General features: G+C 44.4%; 1 protein-coding gene across 1 annotated transcript; it reads right to left on the bottom strand.

Annotated features, from left to right (window-relative positions):
- Nucleotides 1-7687: 7687 nt before the first annotated feature.
- RNF41 (ring finger protein 41) lies at nt 7688-16104 on the bottom strand. The gene is made up of 5 exons (XM_058742396.1): nt 15992-16104; nt 12280-12551; nt 11448-11583; nt 10874-10977; nt 7688-10033 (listed from the first exon to the last, which is right to left on the bottom strand). Exons 1-5 carry the CDS (start codon nt 16079-16081, stop codon nt 9682-9684), a joined length of 954 nt encoding a protein of 317 aa, XP_058598379.1. The 5' UTR covers nt 16082-16104; the 3' UTR covers nt 7688-9681.
- Between the last annotated feature and the right edge of the window lie 635 nt (nt 16105-16739).

The following is a 16739-nucleotide window of genomic DNA, read 5'->3' as shown; positions in this document are numbered from 1 at the left end:
TTTTTTTTTTTTTTTTAATTTATTTTTGGGACAGAGAGAGACAGAGCATGAACGGGGGAGGGGCAGAGAGAGAGGGAGACACAGAATCGGAAACAGGCTCCAGGCTCCGAGCCATCAGCCCAGAGCCTGACGCGGGGCTCGAACTCACAGACCGCAAGATCGTGACCTGGCTGAAGTCGGACGCTTAACCGACTGCGCCACCCAGGCGCCCTAAAAAATATTTATTTTTGAGAGAGATAGCATGAGCAGGGGAGGGGTAGAGAGAGAGACACACACAGAATCCGAAGCAGGCAGGCTCCAGGCGCTGAGCTGTCAGCACAGAGCCTGACGTGGAGCCTGAACCCACAGACTGTGAGATCATGATCTGAGCTGAAGTTGGATGCTCAACCAACTGAGCCACCCAGGTGCCCCTGAAACCTTCAGTTTCTTAATGTTTATTTTTGAGAGAGTGGGGGGGGGGCAGGGGAGAGAGGGGGACAGAGAATCTGTCGCTGACAGCAGCGAGCCAGATGTGGGGCTTGAATTCACGAACCAAGAGATCATGACCTGAGCTGAATTCGGATGCTCAACCGACTGAGCCACCCAGGAGCCCTGAAATCATTTTTCTTTTTTTCTTTCTTTCTTTCTTTCTTTCTTTCTTTCTTTCTTTCTTTCTTTCTTTCTTTCTTTCTTTCTTTCTTTCTTTCTTTCTTTCTTTCTTTCTTTCTTTCTTTCTTCTTTCTTTCTTTCTTTCTTTCTTTCTTTCTTTCTTTCTTTCTTTCTTCTTTCTTTCTTTCTTTCTTTCTTTCTTTCTTTCTTTCTTTCTTTCTTTTTCTCTTTCTTTTTCTTTCTTTCTTCTTTCTTTCCTTCTTTTCTTTCTTTCTCTCTCCCTCTCCCTCCCTCTCTTTCTTTCTTTTTTCCTTCCTTTCTTTTTTTTAAACTTTTAAAAATGTTTATTTTTGAGAGAGAGACAGAGTGCGAACAGGGGAGGAGCAGAGAGAGACACAATCTGAAACAGGCTTCAAGCTCTGAGCTGTCAGCACAGAGCTCGATACGGGGCTCAAACTCACGAACCATATTATGACCTGAGCCAAAGTCATATCTTAACTGACTGAGCCAACCCAGGTGCCCCCGAAACTATTGATTTCTTTTTTTTTTTTTTTTAATTTTTTTTTTCAACGTTTTTTATTTTTTATTTTTGGGACAGAGAGAGACAAAGCATGAACGGGGCAGGGGCAGAGAGAGAGGGAGACACAGAATCGGAAACAGGCTCCAGGCTCCCACCCATCAGCCCAGAGCCTGACGCGGGGCTCGAACTCACGGACCGCGAGATCGTGACCTGGCTGAAGTCGGACACTTAACCGACTGCGCCACCCAGGCGCCCCCGAAACTATTGATTTCTTATTGGACTTCAGAGACACTCACTGTACTCTCTTCTCTTAGAACATTGTTTCTCCATCTCATTTGTTTTCTCCCTCCTTCTGTGGAATTCTGCCAAAAGCTCCATTCTTTTTCCTACTCCAAGACAAAAATCCCAAGCCAAACTGTGGTCCTGTACCTTCAGCTACCTATGACTGCATAGTTGACCTAATGTCACCCAAAACACAAACTGCTCCTTTCCCAAGATGACATTCTCGACTTTTCCCATTTCTGTTAATACTATTCTCTCAATTCCATCTAGTTTCCAATCTTAAGAATTAATCTGACATTTTCTTTTCTCCTATGCCCATGATTCATCAATCATTTCTTCTTCCATCACATCATCTGTTACAGTGGCCTTCCAGATGCCCCAGTTTCACCACTATAAGAGTCACATTGATTTTGCCCTGAGGGTTCTCAGTGTTTCCATTGGTCAATTGCCAGAATTGAGAAGGAACTTGAAATGATACTGAAAGAACTGTGGGTGTTTAGCATGAAGAAGCCTTAGGAAGGACATGACAGCCAACTTTTCATCTAATTGGAAGGTTGTCACACAGAAACAGAATAACAGAAGATACTATTGGGTTTCAATAGGCTGAAGCATCAGGAAGGTAGATTTTGACTCAATATCTAGTAATAGAAGGTGTCTCCCATGGGACTCAGATGATGGTCGACTTTCTTAGAGACAATCAAGCAGAGGGGATATAGAATCTTGTTCATGATTTTGGTTTCATGATGGTAGTTGATCTGGATGATCTACAGTGTTCCAGGCAAATCAAAGACTCTGAGCCTCAGAGCTATTTGGAAATCTGAGGGCTCCTGAAGGGGTTGTTTTAATGTCACTCTTGGTTATATTTTGATCTGGAGGCTAACCAGACAACTCTTAAGCTTTCTTTTGCTCCATCTCATCTTGCCCTTCTTATTCTGCTCATTGGGGAACCTGAAACGAAAACTTAGTATTTGTGGGGGAAAAAAAAGTATTTGTAGAAGGGGAAGGATTAATATCGGCCCACATGTATAGAATGGAAGTGTTACACATTGAATTTTAAAATTAGTGTTTTTACAAAGAAAATGGTAGGGAAGAGTTTATTGGAAAAATTAAGATATTAGGTTTTATAAATCAGCAGTGTTGCTCAAGAGAGTAAATACTTTTTTCTGCAGTAACCACATTTAAATATCGTGAGATACATTTTTTTTTTTTTAATGTTTATTTAGGGGCACCTGGATGGTTTAGTCGGTTAAGCTTCCAAATTTGGCTCAGGACATAATCTCATAGTTCATGGGTTGGAGCCCTTGTGTTGGGCTCTCTGCTGTCAGCATGGAGCCTGCCTCAGATCCTCTGTCCCCCTCTCTGCCCCTCCCTTGCTCTTCCTCAAAAATAAAATAAACATTGGGGCGCCTGGGTGGCTCAGTCGGTTAAGCGTCCGACTTCGGCTCAGGTCACGATCTCGCGGTCCGTGAGTTCGAGCCCCGCGTCGGGCTCTGTGCTGACCGCTCAGAGCCTGGAGCCTGCTTCCGATTCTGTGTCTCCCTCTCTCTCTGCCCCTCCCCCGTTCATGCTGTGTCTCTGTCTCAAAAATAAATAAACGTTAAAAAAAAAATTAAAAATAAAATAAACATAAAAAAAATACTTTAGGGGAACCTGGGTGATTCTGTCGGTTAAGCATCCAATTTCTCAGGTCATGATCTCACGGTCCTTGAGTTCCAGCCCCGCATCGGGCTCTGTGCTGACAGCTCAGAGCCTGGAGCCTGTTTCGGATTGTCTCCCTCTCTCTCTGCCCCTCCCCCACTCGTGCTCTTTCTCTCTGTCAAAAATAAACGTTAAAAAAAAAGGTATTTTAAAACAAAAAGAGAAACATGCTTCTGTGATCAACACACCCTGCCTAAATTCAACCATTTTTTAAAAATCCTTAATTCTTCCCAGCGAGATACCCCCAATTTAATCAGGCTGAGCATCTCCATTGACAACTTAATACCTTCTCTCATGAAGTTCTTTCTCTTATAACTGAGTAGCTAATGCCTTCCCCTACTAAACTTTTCAGCGACAAATTAGACCTTACCCAAAATTGCTTTTATGTGACTATGCAGTGCCATCGTTGCACAAAACAGTTCTGGAACTCCTTCACAGCTAGTTTATGAGCCACATTTAAATGATTCATTACTTGTCAACTGTACTCAAGACGCACACACACTATAATCCTATTATCATACAAAAAAATCATTCTAAATCTTTTTTTAAGCTGCAGCAGTAGCCAACTTTATCATGCATCTATTTCCAGAATTTATTCCAGATTACTTCTGGAATCCACCCACCCCCGGTCCATTCTTAGCCTTCATCCTGTCCTTTTGGTGTTGGCATTTCATTCCTAGAATTTCTTGACCACCTTTGGGCAGATAACTCCCAAATCCACATGCTTTTAAGCCCCAGATCCACGTTTCCATTTACTGGCTAAATACCTTTATGTGATAGTATTTACAACCCAACGTTCCCCACCTGAGCTCATTACTTCACCGTTGAAACCTGCTCATCCTCTCCTCCTGCCTATTCAGGTTAATAATGACCCTATTTTTCATTCTCACAGGAGAAATCTCAGTCTTTTATCTGTGACTCATCTTTGGTTACGTGACCCTGGTTACGTGCACTGGTTAGGAACTCAAGCTCTGAAATGACTTTCTTGGTTCAAATCCCAGTTCTAATCGTTAGCTATGCGAATTTTGTTGGCTATTTCCCACATAGAAAATGGAGATGGCAATAGGCACCTTTTGATAAAAACCGTTGGGATGATGAGATGTTTGATACTTACAATAGTGCCCAAATCACGATAAATGTCCAACCTTCTTTCCTCACTGCCAGTATCTGATCTTGTTCAGAACTCCGTTCCAGTGATTCTTCTTTTAAAGGATTTTTTTTAAAGGTCACTTTTTAAAATGTTTGAGAAAGAGTAAGCAGGGGAGAGGCAGAGAGAGAACTTTTTTTTTTTTAATGTTTATATTTGAGAGAGAGGAGGGAGGGGAAGAGAGAGAGAATCCCAAGCAGGCTCTATGTTGGGTCCAACGCTGGGCTTGAACTCATGAACCATGAGATCATGACCTGAGCCGAAATCAAGATTCAGACACTTAACTGACTGAGCCACCCAGGCGCCCCTAGAGAATCTTAAGCAGGCTCCATGCCCAGGACAGAGCTGGACACAGCACTTGATCTCATGACCATGAGATCATGACCTGGGCCAAAAGTCAAGAGTTAGACACTCAACCGATTCAGCTACCTAGGCATCCCCATCCCTAAGTGATTCTTCTGAGAAGCATGTCACCGTTGGTAGTAGGTAGTTGAACCCTTTCCTCCTCATCATTCCATTGTACTTAGTCCTTATTAGCAATATATTATTTTACATTTCCTTTGTTCAAGTGTCTGTCACCTACTAAACTGCAAATTCCTTTAAGGACTTTTTTTTTCAATTATTTGTGCATCTCAAATACATGTCACGTGTGGCACATGACAGGTATGCCCTAAGTGTTGGCTGAGTGAATCTAGTCACTTACTAAGGCCTGTCAACTTTATTCCCTGTCTCGTGTCCTCTTTCCTGCTCTTTCAAGCTCTCATCCTATTGCATGATTTACTGCAAAGCTTATTTGGTATTGTCACCAATTTTTCACTGTCTTTCCATTGCCACCAGAATCATGAGTTGGAGGTTACTCCTCGTCAAAAACTTACCTGAAAAATTAAAGACCAAATTCCCTGCCATGTATTCAAAGCCCCCCAAGAATTGGCCCCAAATTATTTCTAGTCTTATCTTCCACCATTTCCTTCAACAAACTCTATGCTCCAGATTGCACTGGTGTCTTCCTTCTTTAATATATCCTTCACCATAACTTGTTTTTATTCACACTATGGTCTCAACCTAAAAGCAGAGGTTGCAAACTGGTGGACCTTGTTTTTTTGGCCCACAAAAAAAATTTTTTTTAATTAAGCCAACGTTGAAAACTTGTGGCATTTAGAATAAACATTAGGATGTCCAATGGTTCTTGAGAAGCAATAAGATTTGACAATATGGGGCCCCTGTTGCTGTATGGCAGCAACCCACCTGAACTGCACTGCCAGCTGCCCCCTCCTCAGGGCTCCTGAGCAGCTTTTAAAAAAACCTCTCAACCATATAAGTATACCATGAAGAGATCAGACTAATGGTGGGACAATTGGGCCTATCACCTGATGTTACACAACATAGAACAGCTCTCCTGTGATGTCTTCTATCCTCAGAACTGCTTAACTTGAATCTCTCAGGCTCTGGATCAAATTCTGTTTAGCAAAAATAGGGTAGAGGAAGTTAAAGGGCACCGCGCAGAAGCAATCAATCAAATCCAAAAAGACCACTCTCCAGGACAACTGGCCCAATCTCTTCAACAAATCAGTGTTACAAAAAAGATTGTTGCAGGAGTGCAAAAGATAGTTAATACATGGTTCCTGGATTGGATCCAGGGCTGGACAAAAATTAGCTCTAAAAGTACTTTCTTAAACCAGTTAGGGAAGTGTGAATATAGATTGTTAATTTTAAGCATGTTATGTTGGCAATGTAGGAAAATGTTCCGATTCTTCAAATTAACACACTGAAGTAAAGAATCAAAACCAACCCTCTATATTTCCCCACCCATTCTCCTGACTTTAAAAGTCTACAATGGGCTGGCAAACTTTCTATAGGGCCAAGTAGCAAATGTTTTAGGTTTTGTGGGTCATAGTGTTGTGGCAACTACTCGGTTCTGCTGTTATAATCTAAAAGCAGTTGGGGCGCCTGGGTGGCGCAGTCGGTTAAGCGTCCGACTTCAGCCAGGTCACGATCTCGCGGTCCGTGAGTTCGAGCCCCGCGTCAGGCTCTGGGCTGATGGCTCGGAGCCTGGAGCCTGTTTCCGATTCTGTGTCTCCCTCTCTCTGCCGCTCCCCCGTTCATGCTCTGTCTCTCTCTGTCCCAAAAATAAATAAAAAACGTTGAAAAAAAATTAAAAAAAAAAAAAAAAAAAAAAAAAAAAAAATAAAAGCAGCCACAGACAATACATAAACAAATGGGCATGGCTGGGTTCCAGTAAAACATTTTTACAGAATCAGGCAGCGGGATGCAATCTTCAGTTTGCCAACCTCTGATCTAGAATAAATACCACTTCTCCTAAACAAGTATTTCCTGGTACCCATCAGAATCGGTGCCTTTATCTTCCCTCTGCTCACATATTGCTTGTAGCTCTACTTACCACATTTATTATTCCTATATACTTATCTCCATTATGGAATACATTCTTTGAAAGTAGGTGCCATTGTGCTACATGACACCCATCCCCACCTGAGTTCCTTGCAGAATATTCAATGAATATTGTTTCCAAAAACCAAAATACCCTAAAAGATTGATTTGGCACCATTTGTGACATTCACAAGAATGAGCAACAGGTTCTGAAAGTAATTTTGAATAAGCTTCAGGGGAAAAAAAAAGCACTCCTGGTATCACTAGACTATATATATATATATATATATATATATATATATATATATATATATATAGTGTATGTATGTATGTGTTCACCAGTGTTTTAGAATCAGACCTTGTGCACATGAAAGTGTAGCAGATTCAGAGCACAGGAATGTCCTTATGCCCTTTTGTTTTTTAACCACACACTAGAGTATCGAGGGTATTAATGGATTTACAGGAAGTGCATCATAAATGCTCAACAAATTGCAAATATACTACTGGGGGAAAAAGATTTTCTTTTTCTCATGGCAGGGAGAAGGTGGCAGCAGATGCCTGTGAAAGGGTTTATCAAGATTTGACAACCACACCAGGTTCCATCATTCCAGGTTCCTTTCCTCACATTTACTTCCCTGGCTAGGAGACACTGGGTAGTGGAGACATCCCTGACTGCGATGGAATCCCAGATTCCAAAGCAAAGGTGCTTGTGGGACAATGGAGAAAGGTACATGCATCTCTTCTGTTGAAATTGTCCTAAAACCCCAGGAACACTTAGGGAAGACATGGAATTTGGGCAAAGGCAAACCCTGGAAAAAAAAAACACAGTTCAGGTCACTGGAGAGAACATGTTGGCTTCTACAGAACAGGAGACAGGAGGGAAAGTGGGAGGAGAGCACACAGAGCAAAGTGAGGTGCACAATCCCAGACAGACATCCTCCTAAAACAGAGGTTAGTTCTATGACAAACGTAGGTTATAAAGCAAGAAATAAGGGGAATCAAGGTGAGAGAAAGGGCAAAGCAGAGGAGAAAGCATCACAAGAAGGGGAGTGATGTTGAATTAAGAATTGAGAGTTGAGTAAAAGGTTTATTATTAGTGCAGTCAACACCATGGAACAGCACATATAACACAACCAGCAACCCGCAGAGACACTAGTGCAAAGGGGAGGGAAGCCTTAACTGAGCTTCCTGGCTCTGTCTGAAGGTGATGACAGGAGAGTATGGGCCTCAGTAAGGCAGGCAGGGTCAGAGGGGAGTGGAAGAAATGTAGTAACCAGACTAAGTATAGCAGCGTTTTCAAATTCCTGAGCACAATGTCCTGGAGCTGGAACACAGGACTGTTCCCTACTCCCTTCAAGCTGTATCCCTCCACCCCATTCCCAGTGGAGCCATGACCCAACTCCCCAGACCTATAGCAGGCAAGCTGGCCCGGAATAAAACTCCAAAGAGAGAAGAAACTGTTATATGGCCATATGTCTTCAACCCCACTCCCACTGGTATATTAGAATAATCACACCCTCTATCCCTCCCCTTCTCTAGCTCTACTAGCCACCCTAGCTAGGGATCAAGGAATGCCTGGGTAGCCTAAAATGGAGCTGAAGTTCTCAGAGGGCATGGGTAAGACAATGCACAGCCTGTACTCAGAGACACAGAGATATCATGTCTCTCCCATCTTGCCTGGTGAAGCTTAGAATCCAACTATGTATCTCCAAGGAAACTGGGGGTTGGGGGGATGGCAAGGTCTTCAAAATTAATACAGAGTTTTATAAGGAGACCCCTGGAAGGACTGGAGCAAAGTTCAGAGGGCACAGGCATTGATGTTGGACTGTCACATCCATCACTGGAATAACAAAAGAAGCGTCTCATCTCAGATGGGGTTATGGAGGGTTGGGGCAGACATAAGTTCAGCCAAGGACTCCCTTGGGCCCTTCTTATATTAAAGCCAAAGATTGTGCTGAAAAGGAAAAATATAAAACAGATCCCATCCCTGTCCCATCCCACCCTATCCAGAACCCCCACAATAGGAATATCAAAAGAAAGTTTTAAGCTTTGTTAATTTTTTTTTCTTTTTCCTTTCTTAAAAAAAAAAAAAAAAAAGTAAATAAATTAGATTGCCAACAATGTGGCTGGACTGGAAAAGTAGGGTAGCCATAACCAGGCCATTCTAAAAAAAAAGTGGGGGGGGGGGGCGGGGGGAGGGAGAGAAGGAAATACAAACAATGGCCAAAGGAAATTATCAAAATAACTAGTTACAATCACAGGGCTGGAGAGGGGTCTATGGAACTATTACGGCCCAAGCCAGAGGCAGTGCCTACCTGATTTCAGCAAAAGCCAGAGAGCTGCTTCTTGCTGAACACATCCACCTCAACAGACTAATCCCCTACTCCCAACCCTGTCATTCCCTAATTATGAGAAAATGTAGGAAAGAAGAGCTCATCTGGAAATTTTCGGCATCCTAACCTGCACACCTGCAGAACCAGCAAGAGCCTGCACCTGTAAGGTGGGCTGGACAGAGTATTGCTTGGCACAGAGGTCCAGTCTTTCCCTAAGGGCCAGTTACTGGCCTCATTATTTATTTCTAGGGTTTTGATTCCACCCTTACCATTTCTTCAGGATGTCTGCTCCCCAGAGCTGCCCTCTAAGTGCTGTTTAGTGTCAACAGGCCTGCCTGCTCTGATTCCCTGGTTTCGGAGGAGGGGGAACGATTAGATATTCCTCACTCCACCCTGATCCTCTAGAGAAAATTCTTTGTGCTTTCTAAAAATATCTAGAACCAGGGACCCTAGGCAGGAAAACAGATATAGAGGTGAGGACTTTTCCAAACTGACTGAAAATTTACAGACATCTTAGGGGAAGAAATTACGAAAAGGAAAGAATCTGTGTTTCCCACCTGAAAGGCTGAGCAAAGTGCCCTGGGGCCCTTCAGTGCCAGAAGAGCAGGGAAACATGTGGCCCGTGTGTAAGCCACAGTACTATGGGTAGTAGGGAGGACTCAGGGACCAGCTGCTGGAGCGATGGGCTTTCTGACTGCCATCTCTTCCTGCTAGCCCGTCGAGATCTCCTATATCTCTTCCACACCATGGGCAAATATCATGACAAGCCCCGGCTCCTGCACCATGTCGTCACCCATATGCTGGTTCTCACAGGCCATCACGACAACAGCCTGCTTGCCAGGGATGCGCTTGGCCACGTAGTTCTCATAGTAGCGCCGGTTCATCTGTCTTGTCTCTAGCGTGGCCAGACCCTGGGGCCAGCTACGCTCGTGGGCATTTTCGATCAGCTCGTTGACGATAGAGGCAGGACAGCCACTCTCCACCAGGGAGCGCTTGATTACAGCCTGGAGTACAGCATCTGGGGTCGAGATCATCCCTCCCCAGCGGGTCACTCTTGCTGGCTGCAGGGAGTTCACCCACCTGTGTGGAGGGGGTTGAAGGTGGTCATTCCAGCTCATCCCCCTTTTCTTCATTGGCTTTTTCTCCTAATAGGAATGACCACCCACTTGGTGCTCAGCTTAACCCTAATCTCCCATCTTCCTTTTTCCATCACTAGTTCAGAAACTCTAAATCCTTCCCTAGTTGGTCCCGTGTGAGTCACCACATGTCACTCACCAGATGAAACTCAAAAGTGCAGAGTTTCTGTCATTTTTCTTAAAAATCTCAATACTAAACACACACAGTGCCTAGCACGTACTAAGTGCTCAACACATGTTTACCAAATGAAGTGATTATTCCTCTATACTGTGTCCCATGCAGCACTGTTTACTCTCTATATATTGATTCACACTTAAGAGTTTAGTCTATGAATTGCATGGGACTCCAGCACTGAAAGGGATTCTAGACTTTGCTTGTTTATGCTGCATTTTAGATCCTTCCCCTGGATTTGCACTGACTGTCTTCTCTGGATTGTAAGCTACCTGACAACAGGGACAATGTCTATTTCTTTTTGGCCCTCCTAACACTCCACAGCCTTTAATACAGGGCTCTGTACATGTGGGTACTCACCTAAGTCTCAATGAACTGAATACTTGGGTAAGCTTTCCCTTCCATCCACCCAATAGAATAGGAGATCCTATAGTGGGGCTGGAAGTTATCCTCTTCTCCTTGGTCCCTATCCTTCATCCCAACATCTGAAAAGCGGTGGCCCCAGCCCAGCCCTTTTATTACCCGCCCTTCTGCCATCCCTTGCGTTTCCTCCTTTCAGGGCTAGGTGCCAGGATGTGGAGCAAGTGACTCCATGTCCTGAGTGACACTCACTCTAGGATCTCGTTGTATTCAATTGTTTCCTCCAGGTTCTGAAGGTTGGGGTTGACACTGCGAATTGCACGCATGTATGCCTTTAGCAGCTGGATATCTCGCTTCTGTTGGAGGGAAGGAGAACCAGGGATGATGGTTAGGGCAGACAACAGATGAAAGACAGAAGTTAGTCTGAGAATGAGGGCAACTGAGAGATCTGAGGAAAAACCAGACCTATACACTTCAGGAAGACAGGGATATGACTATCTCATTCACAGCTGTATCCGTAGTGCTTAGCTGAGTACCTTCTTAGAGAAGGCATTTGATGAATGTTAGGTGAATGAATGACATTGATGGGATGAAAGAAAGGGAGACGAGCTCCAATCTGATTCCCTACCAAGCCAGAGGCAGAGTATCCACTCACCCAGGCACACAAGCACAGGCACCGAGCTGCAGGCTCACTGGTGCTTCTCACCCATGGCTCTCTGCACATACACACAGACACACGCATGCAGTTACACATAGTCACACATCTGTTATATACACATGTCTGCATATTAAGGACAGGTTCTCCCCTATGTTCTCTGGGCCTTACCTGCTCCGCCAGCTGGTGTTTGTGCTCCGCTGAGGTCTTCTCCAGCTCTGCGATGCGTGTCTGTTGCTGCTGTACCACTGAGCGCAGGTGCTTAATGCAGTTGTGGTTTGGCAGCTCATCTTTGGGCATCTCCAGGCTGCCACCCAGGGTGGGAAACAAACAGAACAGAAACGCTCAATGGGACATGTGGGCAAAGGCACAAAACTGCTGAGTGGGCTTTCTTCTACCCCAGATTTCTAACATTCAGGCCTCCCCTCTTATTTATTCCTTTCACTTCCTTCTCCACAGCTCCCCCCACATCCTTTTGCTATCTACTTTCTCTGGGCCTCTTTCCCTTTCTAAGACAGTGTTTTATCTACCACATGGCTCTCCTTTCCTTCTCACTCATTCCTTCTGAGAAGCCCTAGATTCACAGACCTGGCTATCAGCATGTAATCAACTATTTCACACCCCAAAGAAAGAAAGGAACAGGGCAAGAGGAAATATGAGAAGGCTAGAAATTAAAGCAGTCAATCTGACAAAGAGAAAGTAGTACTGGGCTGAAAAGGAAGAATAAAGGAAATCAATCCTTAGTGTTAGCACACAGATTGGGAACTGCTGCCTCATTTCTTTTATTAAAGCAAGAGCAAAAAGATCATAGTTGAAAAAGCAGCACGAAGTGACATCTTGGGGTAGAGAGCCAGGGAGGCCAAGGACACTCCTTGTGTATGTGCACAGGAAACTGCCTTAGCTGGTGAGCAAGGGATCTGGGAAAAAGGGGTGGAGGGAGAGGGGGAGTTATAAATGGGAAGGTCCTTATCTGTATGGGGCAGGGGAAGGGAAGTAATCTCACCCGCAGCCCTGTTCACAGGTCACAGGCCGTTTGGGGTTGTGCTCACAGTCGCTGAGGTGAGACATGAGGTTGTCAAGCCGGACAACAGCACTACAGCCAAATACAGCGTTGTCGCAGGCAATCTGCAGCTTTGACAACATGTTCCGCATGATCCGAGGTACTGGGCGCAGGTGGGCGACCGTCACAACGCTACGGTCCACCGGACATGTCTGCTGCTGAGAAAACCACTGGGTGATGCAGGCATTGCAGAAAGCATGCTCACAATGAGGTGCCTAGAAGGGAGAGCAGGGCAAAAGGGGCACAAGAGAATTAGCAGGAGCTAAGAGCCTGAATATGATAACTCCGCAAAGCTACTCAAGCCTCTGAGCAGCTTCCAGGGCCAGAGGTCCCTGGGGGTCACAGGGAAGGACAGATGCACTATGGGCAAGACACTGTGTAGGGACAGGCTTCAGATAGGTTTCCTGTGCTCAAGATTCCAAACGAATTGTGACATAAGACAAACAAGTAAAAAGTTATGTAACGATAAGAGGTATAAATAATATTCCAGGACAATAGGAGAGATGACACAAGGCAGTCGATTATTAATTGCCAACTGGATTGCATACACAATAACTGCCAAAGAAATCCAAAGGAGGGTCAGATCTTTCTAGGCTAGGTCAATCAGGGCACGTATTTATTATGGAGGACATAATTTGACATGGGTCTTGAAGGATGAGTAGAGAGGACACAGGGAAGAGATTTACTGGCAAAAATGCAATATAAGAAAGCAAAACAAAACAAGCACCTTGAACTCCTGGTGAGAAGTTAAGAGTCCTCTCTGTGTGGGCCCAGGTTCCTATTTTATGAGGGCTGACCTGAGGCATTGCCTTGAATCCCAATGGTGAGGCCTATCCTCCCAAACAGAGCCATTTTCTCATAGAGTCACATTCTTTTCAATTTCATAAAGATCGTATTTCAGCTTACTTCTTTGATAAATCAGATAACCTCTAAAGTTTAATCCCTCAAAGTGAGAGGATTCCCTGGCCTCTGGCAAGGGACAAACACAGTAGGCATTTAGTAGTTGTTGATGAACGAATGGTGTGCTATTTCCCAAACACTCTGCTAGGTGCTTACAATACAAGACAGGTTCTGCCTCCAAGGTGCACACAGGCACCAAAGACCAAAACAAAGAAAGGCTTTGTAACAGAAGGAGTCATTCACAATGTCACTAATGCAACTGTCAATACATTTTTATTTTTCACTCAAAGATATATTTCTTTCCAAAATCTTTACAGATCCTATCTCCAAAAAACAATCCTAAATTTGTCCACTTTTCCCCATCTGTCCTGCCACTAACCCAGTTCAAACTATCATCTCTCACCTATATTATTAAATATGTCTTCTAACTGGTCTCCCTACTTCTACCTCACCCCTTTATAATTCATTCTACATTCGTCAGCCACAGTGATCACTTAAAAATGCAAACTAGATCATATCACTCCTGCTTAAAAGTTTACAATGGCTTCCCTTTGTACTTAAAATAAGTCCAAACTCCTACTCAGGACCTATACAATTCTGCTTGATCTGGCCCTGTGCCTCTGACCTCTCTTCACCACACACCATGCTCCCAGTGCTGTGTTCAGGCCAGTCTGACCTCCTTTCTGTTTTTGTCTATACCCAGCTCACTCCTGCCTCAGCATCTCCGGTTTTGTAGCTTCTCTTTGCCCGAAATGCTCTTCCACTAAATCCTAGCATGAACATCTCCTTGTCATTCAGATTTCAGCCCGACTGTCACCTCTTTCGTGACCATTCTATCCAATCTTGCCACCCCTGCAGAAATATACAGAATGCGCTATGTTCCACGTAAGAAAGTTGGGCAAATGAAGTAATAATAAAAAGAGTTAACTGTGAGGAGATTATATGGGCTGGGACAAGGATGGAGTAAGAGTTCTCATGGTATGCCTCTTTCTACTCTTTTGGTTTCTGAACCATATGAACTTATCACCTATTCAAAAATTAAATAAATATGATGTAGGGATATCAGCATTCCTAGCAGGTGCCTTCTACCCTTGGATATGTGTCTGGTAACCTGGCATCCTGAGGTCTTCCTGGCCTACTCCCAAAAAGTGGAGGTGGGGGGGCAACTCCTGACTTAGTTATGAACCAACACTGACTTCTCCACACGTGACTCAACTCAAATGATAGTGCCAGAAAACAGACAAGGCCCTGCCAGGGGAAGGGAAGGAACTGACACACCCCATGACCTCTCGACACCACCAATAGCTTGCTCCACACCCAGCCAATAGTTCTACTGGCAGTAGGCTGCAAAGGCCCAGACAGGGTATAGGTCCAGGGCTAGCTGCCATTGGAATGCAGTCGGATTTTCAGTCAGCTCAGGCACCTTTCAGTCAGCTCAGTGCTCCTTTGACTGGTTGAACACTGGAATAAGAATATACTCAAAGGATCAAGAGGAGCCCCCAGGAGCTGTATAAGCAATGAGTTGGGGAAGGGCCGTGAGACCTCACTGACTCGTGTCCTGGTTTGGAAAATGGGATTATGTCTAGCCAGCCAGGACTGCCAGAGGATTCATTGGTATTTACAGAGGGCAGGCAATAAGGACCATGCAGGATGATGTCCCATGAATGCTACTGTTAAGACTTCATCTCACTTATTATACTTGCCTGTTAATCACGAGTTTCTCCTCATTAGTTTTTAACAATTAAAAAATAAAAAAATTGTTTTTTCCATGGGGCACCTGCATGGCTCAGTCAGTTAAGCGTCTGACTTCAGCTCAGGTCATGATCTCAGGGTTCGTGAGTTCCAGTCCTGCATCAGGAACTGTGCTGATAGCTCGGTGCCTGGAGTCTGCTTGGGATTCTGTGTCTCCTCTCTACTCTCTCCCTGCTCACACTTTGTGTGTGTGTGTGTGTGTCTCAAAAATGAATAAACATTAAAAAAAAAAAAAATTAAGGGGCACCTGGGTGGCTCAGTCCGTTAAGTGACTCACTGCGGCTCAGGTCATGATCTCGCAGTTCGTGAGTTTGAGCACCGCGTCGAACTCTGTGCGGACAGCTGGGAGCCTGAAGTCTCCTTTTATCTCTGCCCCTTCCCCGCTTGCACTTTCTCTCTCTCTCAAAAATAAATAAACATTTCAAGAATTTTTTAAAAGTTGTTTTTTAATTGGTTTTTCCAGCAAGTCCCAAGAAGGAAATAGGACAGTACATACAGTTCCCTACTCCCTCTTTGTTAGAGAGTAGGGCAGGATGAAAAGGCTTGCAGGCAGACTCGCTGATTAACTGAAACACTACATCATCAAAATACAGAGAAAACTTAGGAGAGTCCAGAAGTTCAAACATGGTAGGAACATGGAACCTAGTCAGAGACCCTACAAAGGGAAGTTCCTGAGCTACTGTCAGAAGACAGAAAACAGGTGACCATTTTATAGCAGAATAAATCTCAGAGTGACCTCAGAAGAAAATCTGAAGCGCTGGACTTCTGTGGCATCCACCTCTAGACAGACTCTGAAAGGCCCTATTCCTTTTGTAGCTGCCACTGCTCCTCTGCACCAAACCTCTATTCTGTATGTGTGTGTTGCCAAGGGGGTGGGGGAGGGGCAATTGGGGGAGGGAGGCCAGAACACAGTGACTTCCCACTGGTCCCATTACTTATGAACATTTTTATTAGCTCTACTATCATCTAGTGCCCCACCAAACCTGCCACCAGACCGACTCACCTGGACTGGCTCCTCCAAGACACCACTGCAAATAGGACAGATAAGGTCTTCGTCAACATCCCCCTGGAAACGGGTTACATCATACCCCATGTCTCATCACTGAAACCCAGGTCCTGGAAGGAGCAAGAGGAAAAAGAGGCCAGTTCAGAAGAAGCCTACAAATATGTGCCAACCTGGAACTCATGGCCAAGATCCATTCATTTGTCCAACAATTATTCATTGAAAGCCTACTATGTGCCAGTCATTTGGGAGAAAGAAATCTGACTCAAGAAACTTAATTCTAATGGTAGAAGATATTACATAACCATACACTTAAAATATGAAGTGACCGGGGTGCCTGGGTGGCTCAGTGAATTAAGTGTCCAACTCTTGGTTTCGGCTCAAGTCATGATATCACGGTCTGTGAGTTTGAGCCCCATGCTGAGCTCTGTGCTGACAGTGTGGAGCCTGCTTAGGATTCTCTCTCTCCCTCTCTCAAAATAAACAAACTTTAAAAATTAAAAAAAAAAAAAAAAAAAAAAAGAAGTGATAAATGTTTGACAGGGCATTATGAGGGCAAGAGATGTGGATACCTAACCCAGGCTAAAAGGAGAGGGTAGTTTTGAGTTTTACAGGAGTAGGTGTCACCAACAGGACAAACAAGAGTAGCTAGGTATTGGGGATGGGGGCAGGGTGGGGCATTAGCATTAGGGCTTTAGGCACATGAAAGAGCACATTCAAAAGCCCAGAAGTAAGAGGGCATATGATT

Source organism: Neofelis nebulosa, chromosome 8 (genome assembly GCF_028018385.1).
Source record: "Neofelis nebulosa isolate mNeoNeb1 chromosome 8, mNeoNeb1.pri, whole genome shotgun sequence".
Lineage (NCBI taxonomy): Eukaryota > Metazoa > Chordata > Mammalia > Carnivora > Felidae > Neofelis > Neofelis nebulosa.
This window is presented reverse-complemented; position numbering and strand designations above follow the sequence as displayed.

What these genes read in the sequence shown, in the direction of transcription:
- RNF41 (XM_058742396.1), bottom strand. Translation starts at nt 16,081, where the DNA reads ATGGGGTATGATGTAACCCGTTTCCAGGGGGATGTTGACGAAGACCTT. An exon ending in ACCTGTGAACAGGGCTGCGG is followed by an intron (nt 11,584 to 12,279) that starts GTGAGATTACTT and finishes CCTGGGTGGCAG; the next exon opens with CCTGGAGATGCCCAAAGATG. An exon ending in GAATACAACGAGATCCTAGA is followed by an intron (nt 10,034 to 10,873) that starts GTGAGTGTCACT and finishes CCCTCCACACAG; the next exon opens with GTGGGTGAACTCCCTGCAGC.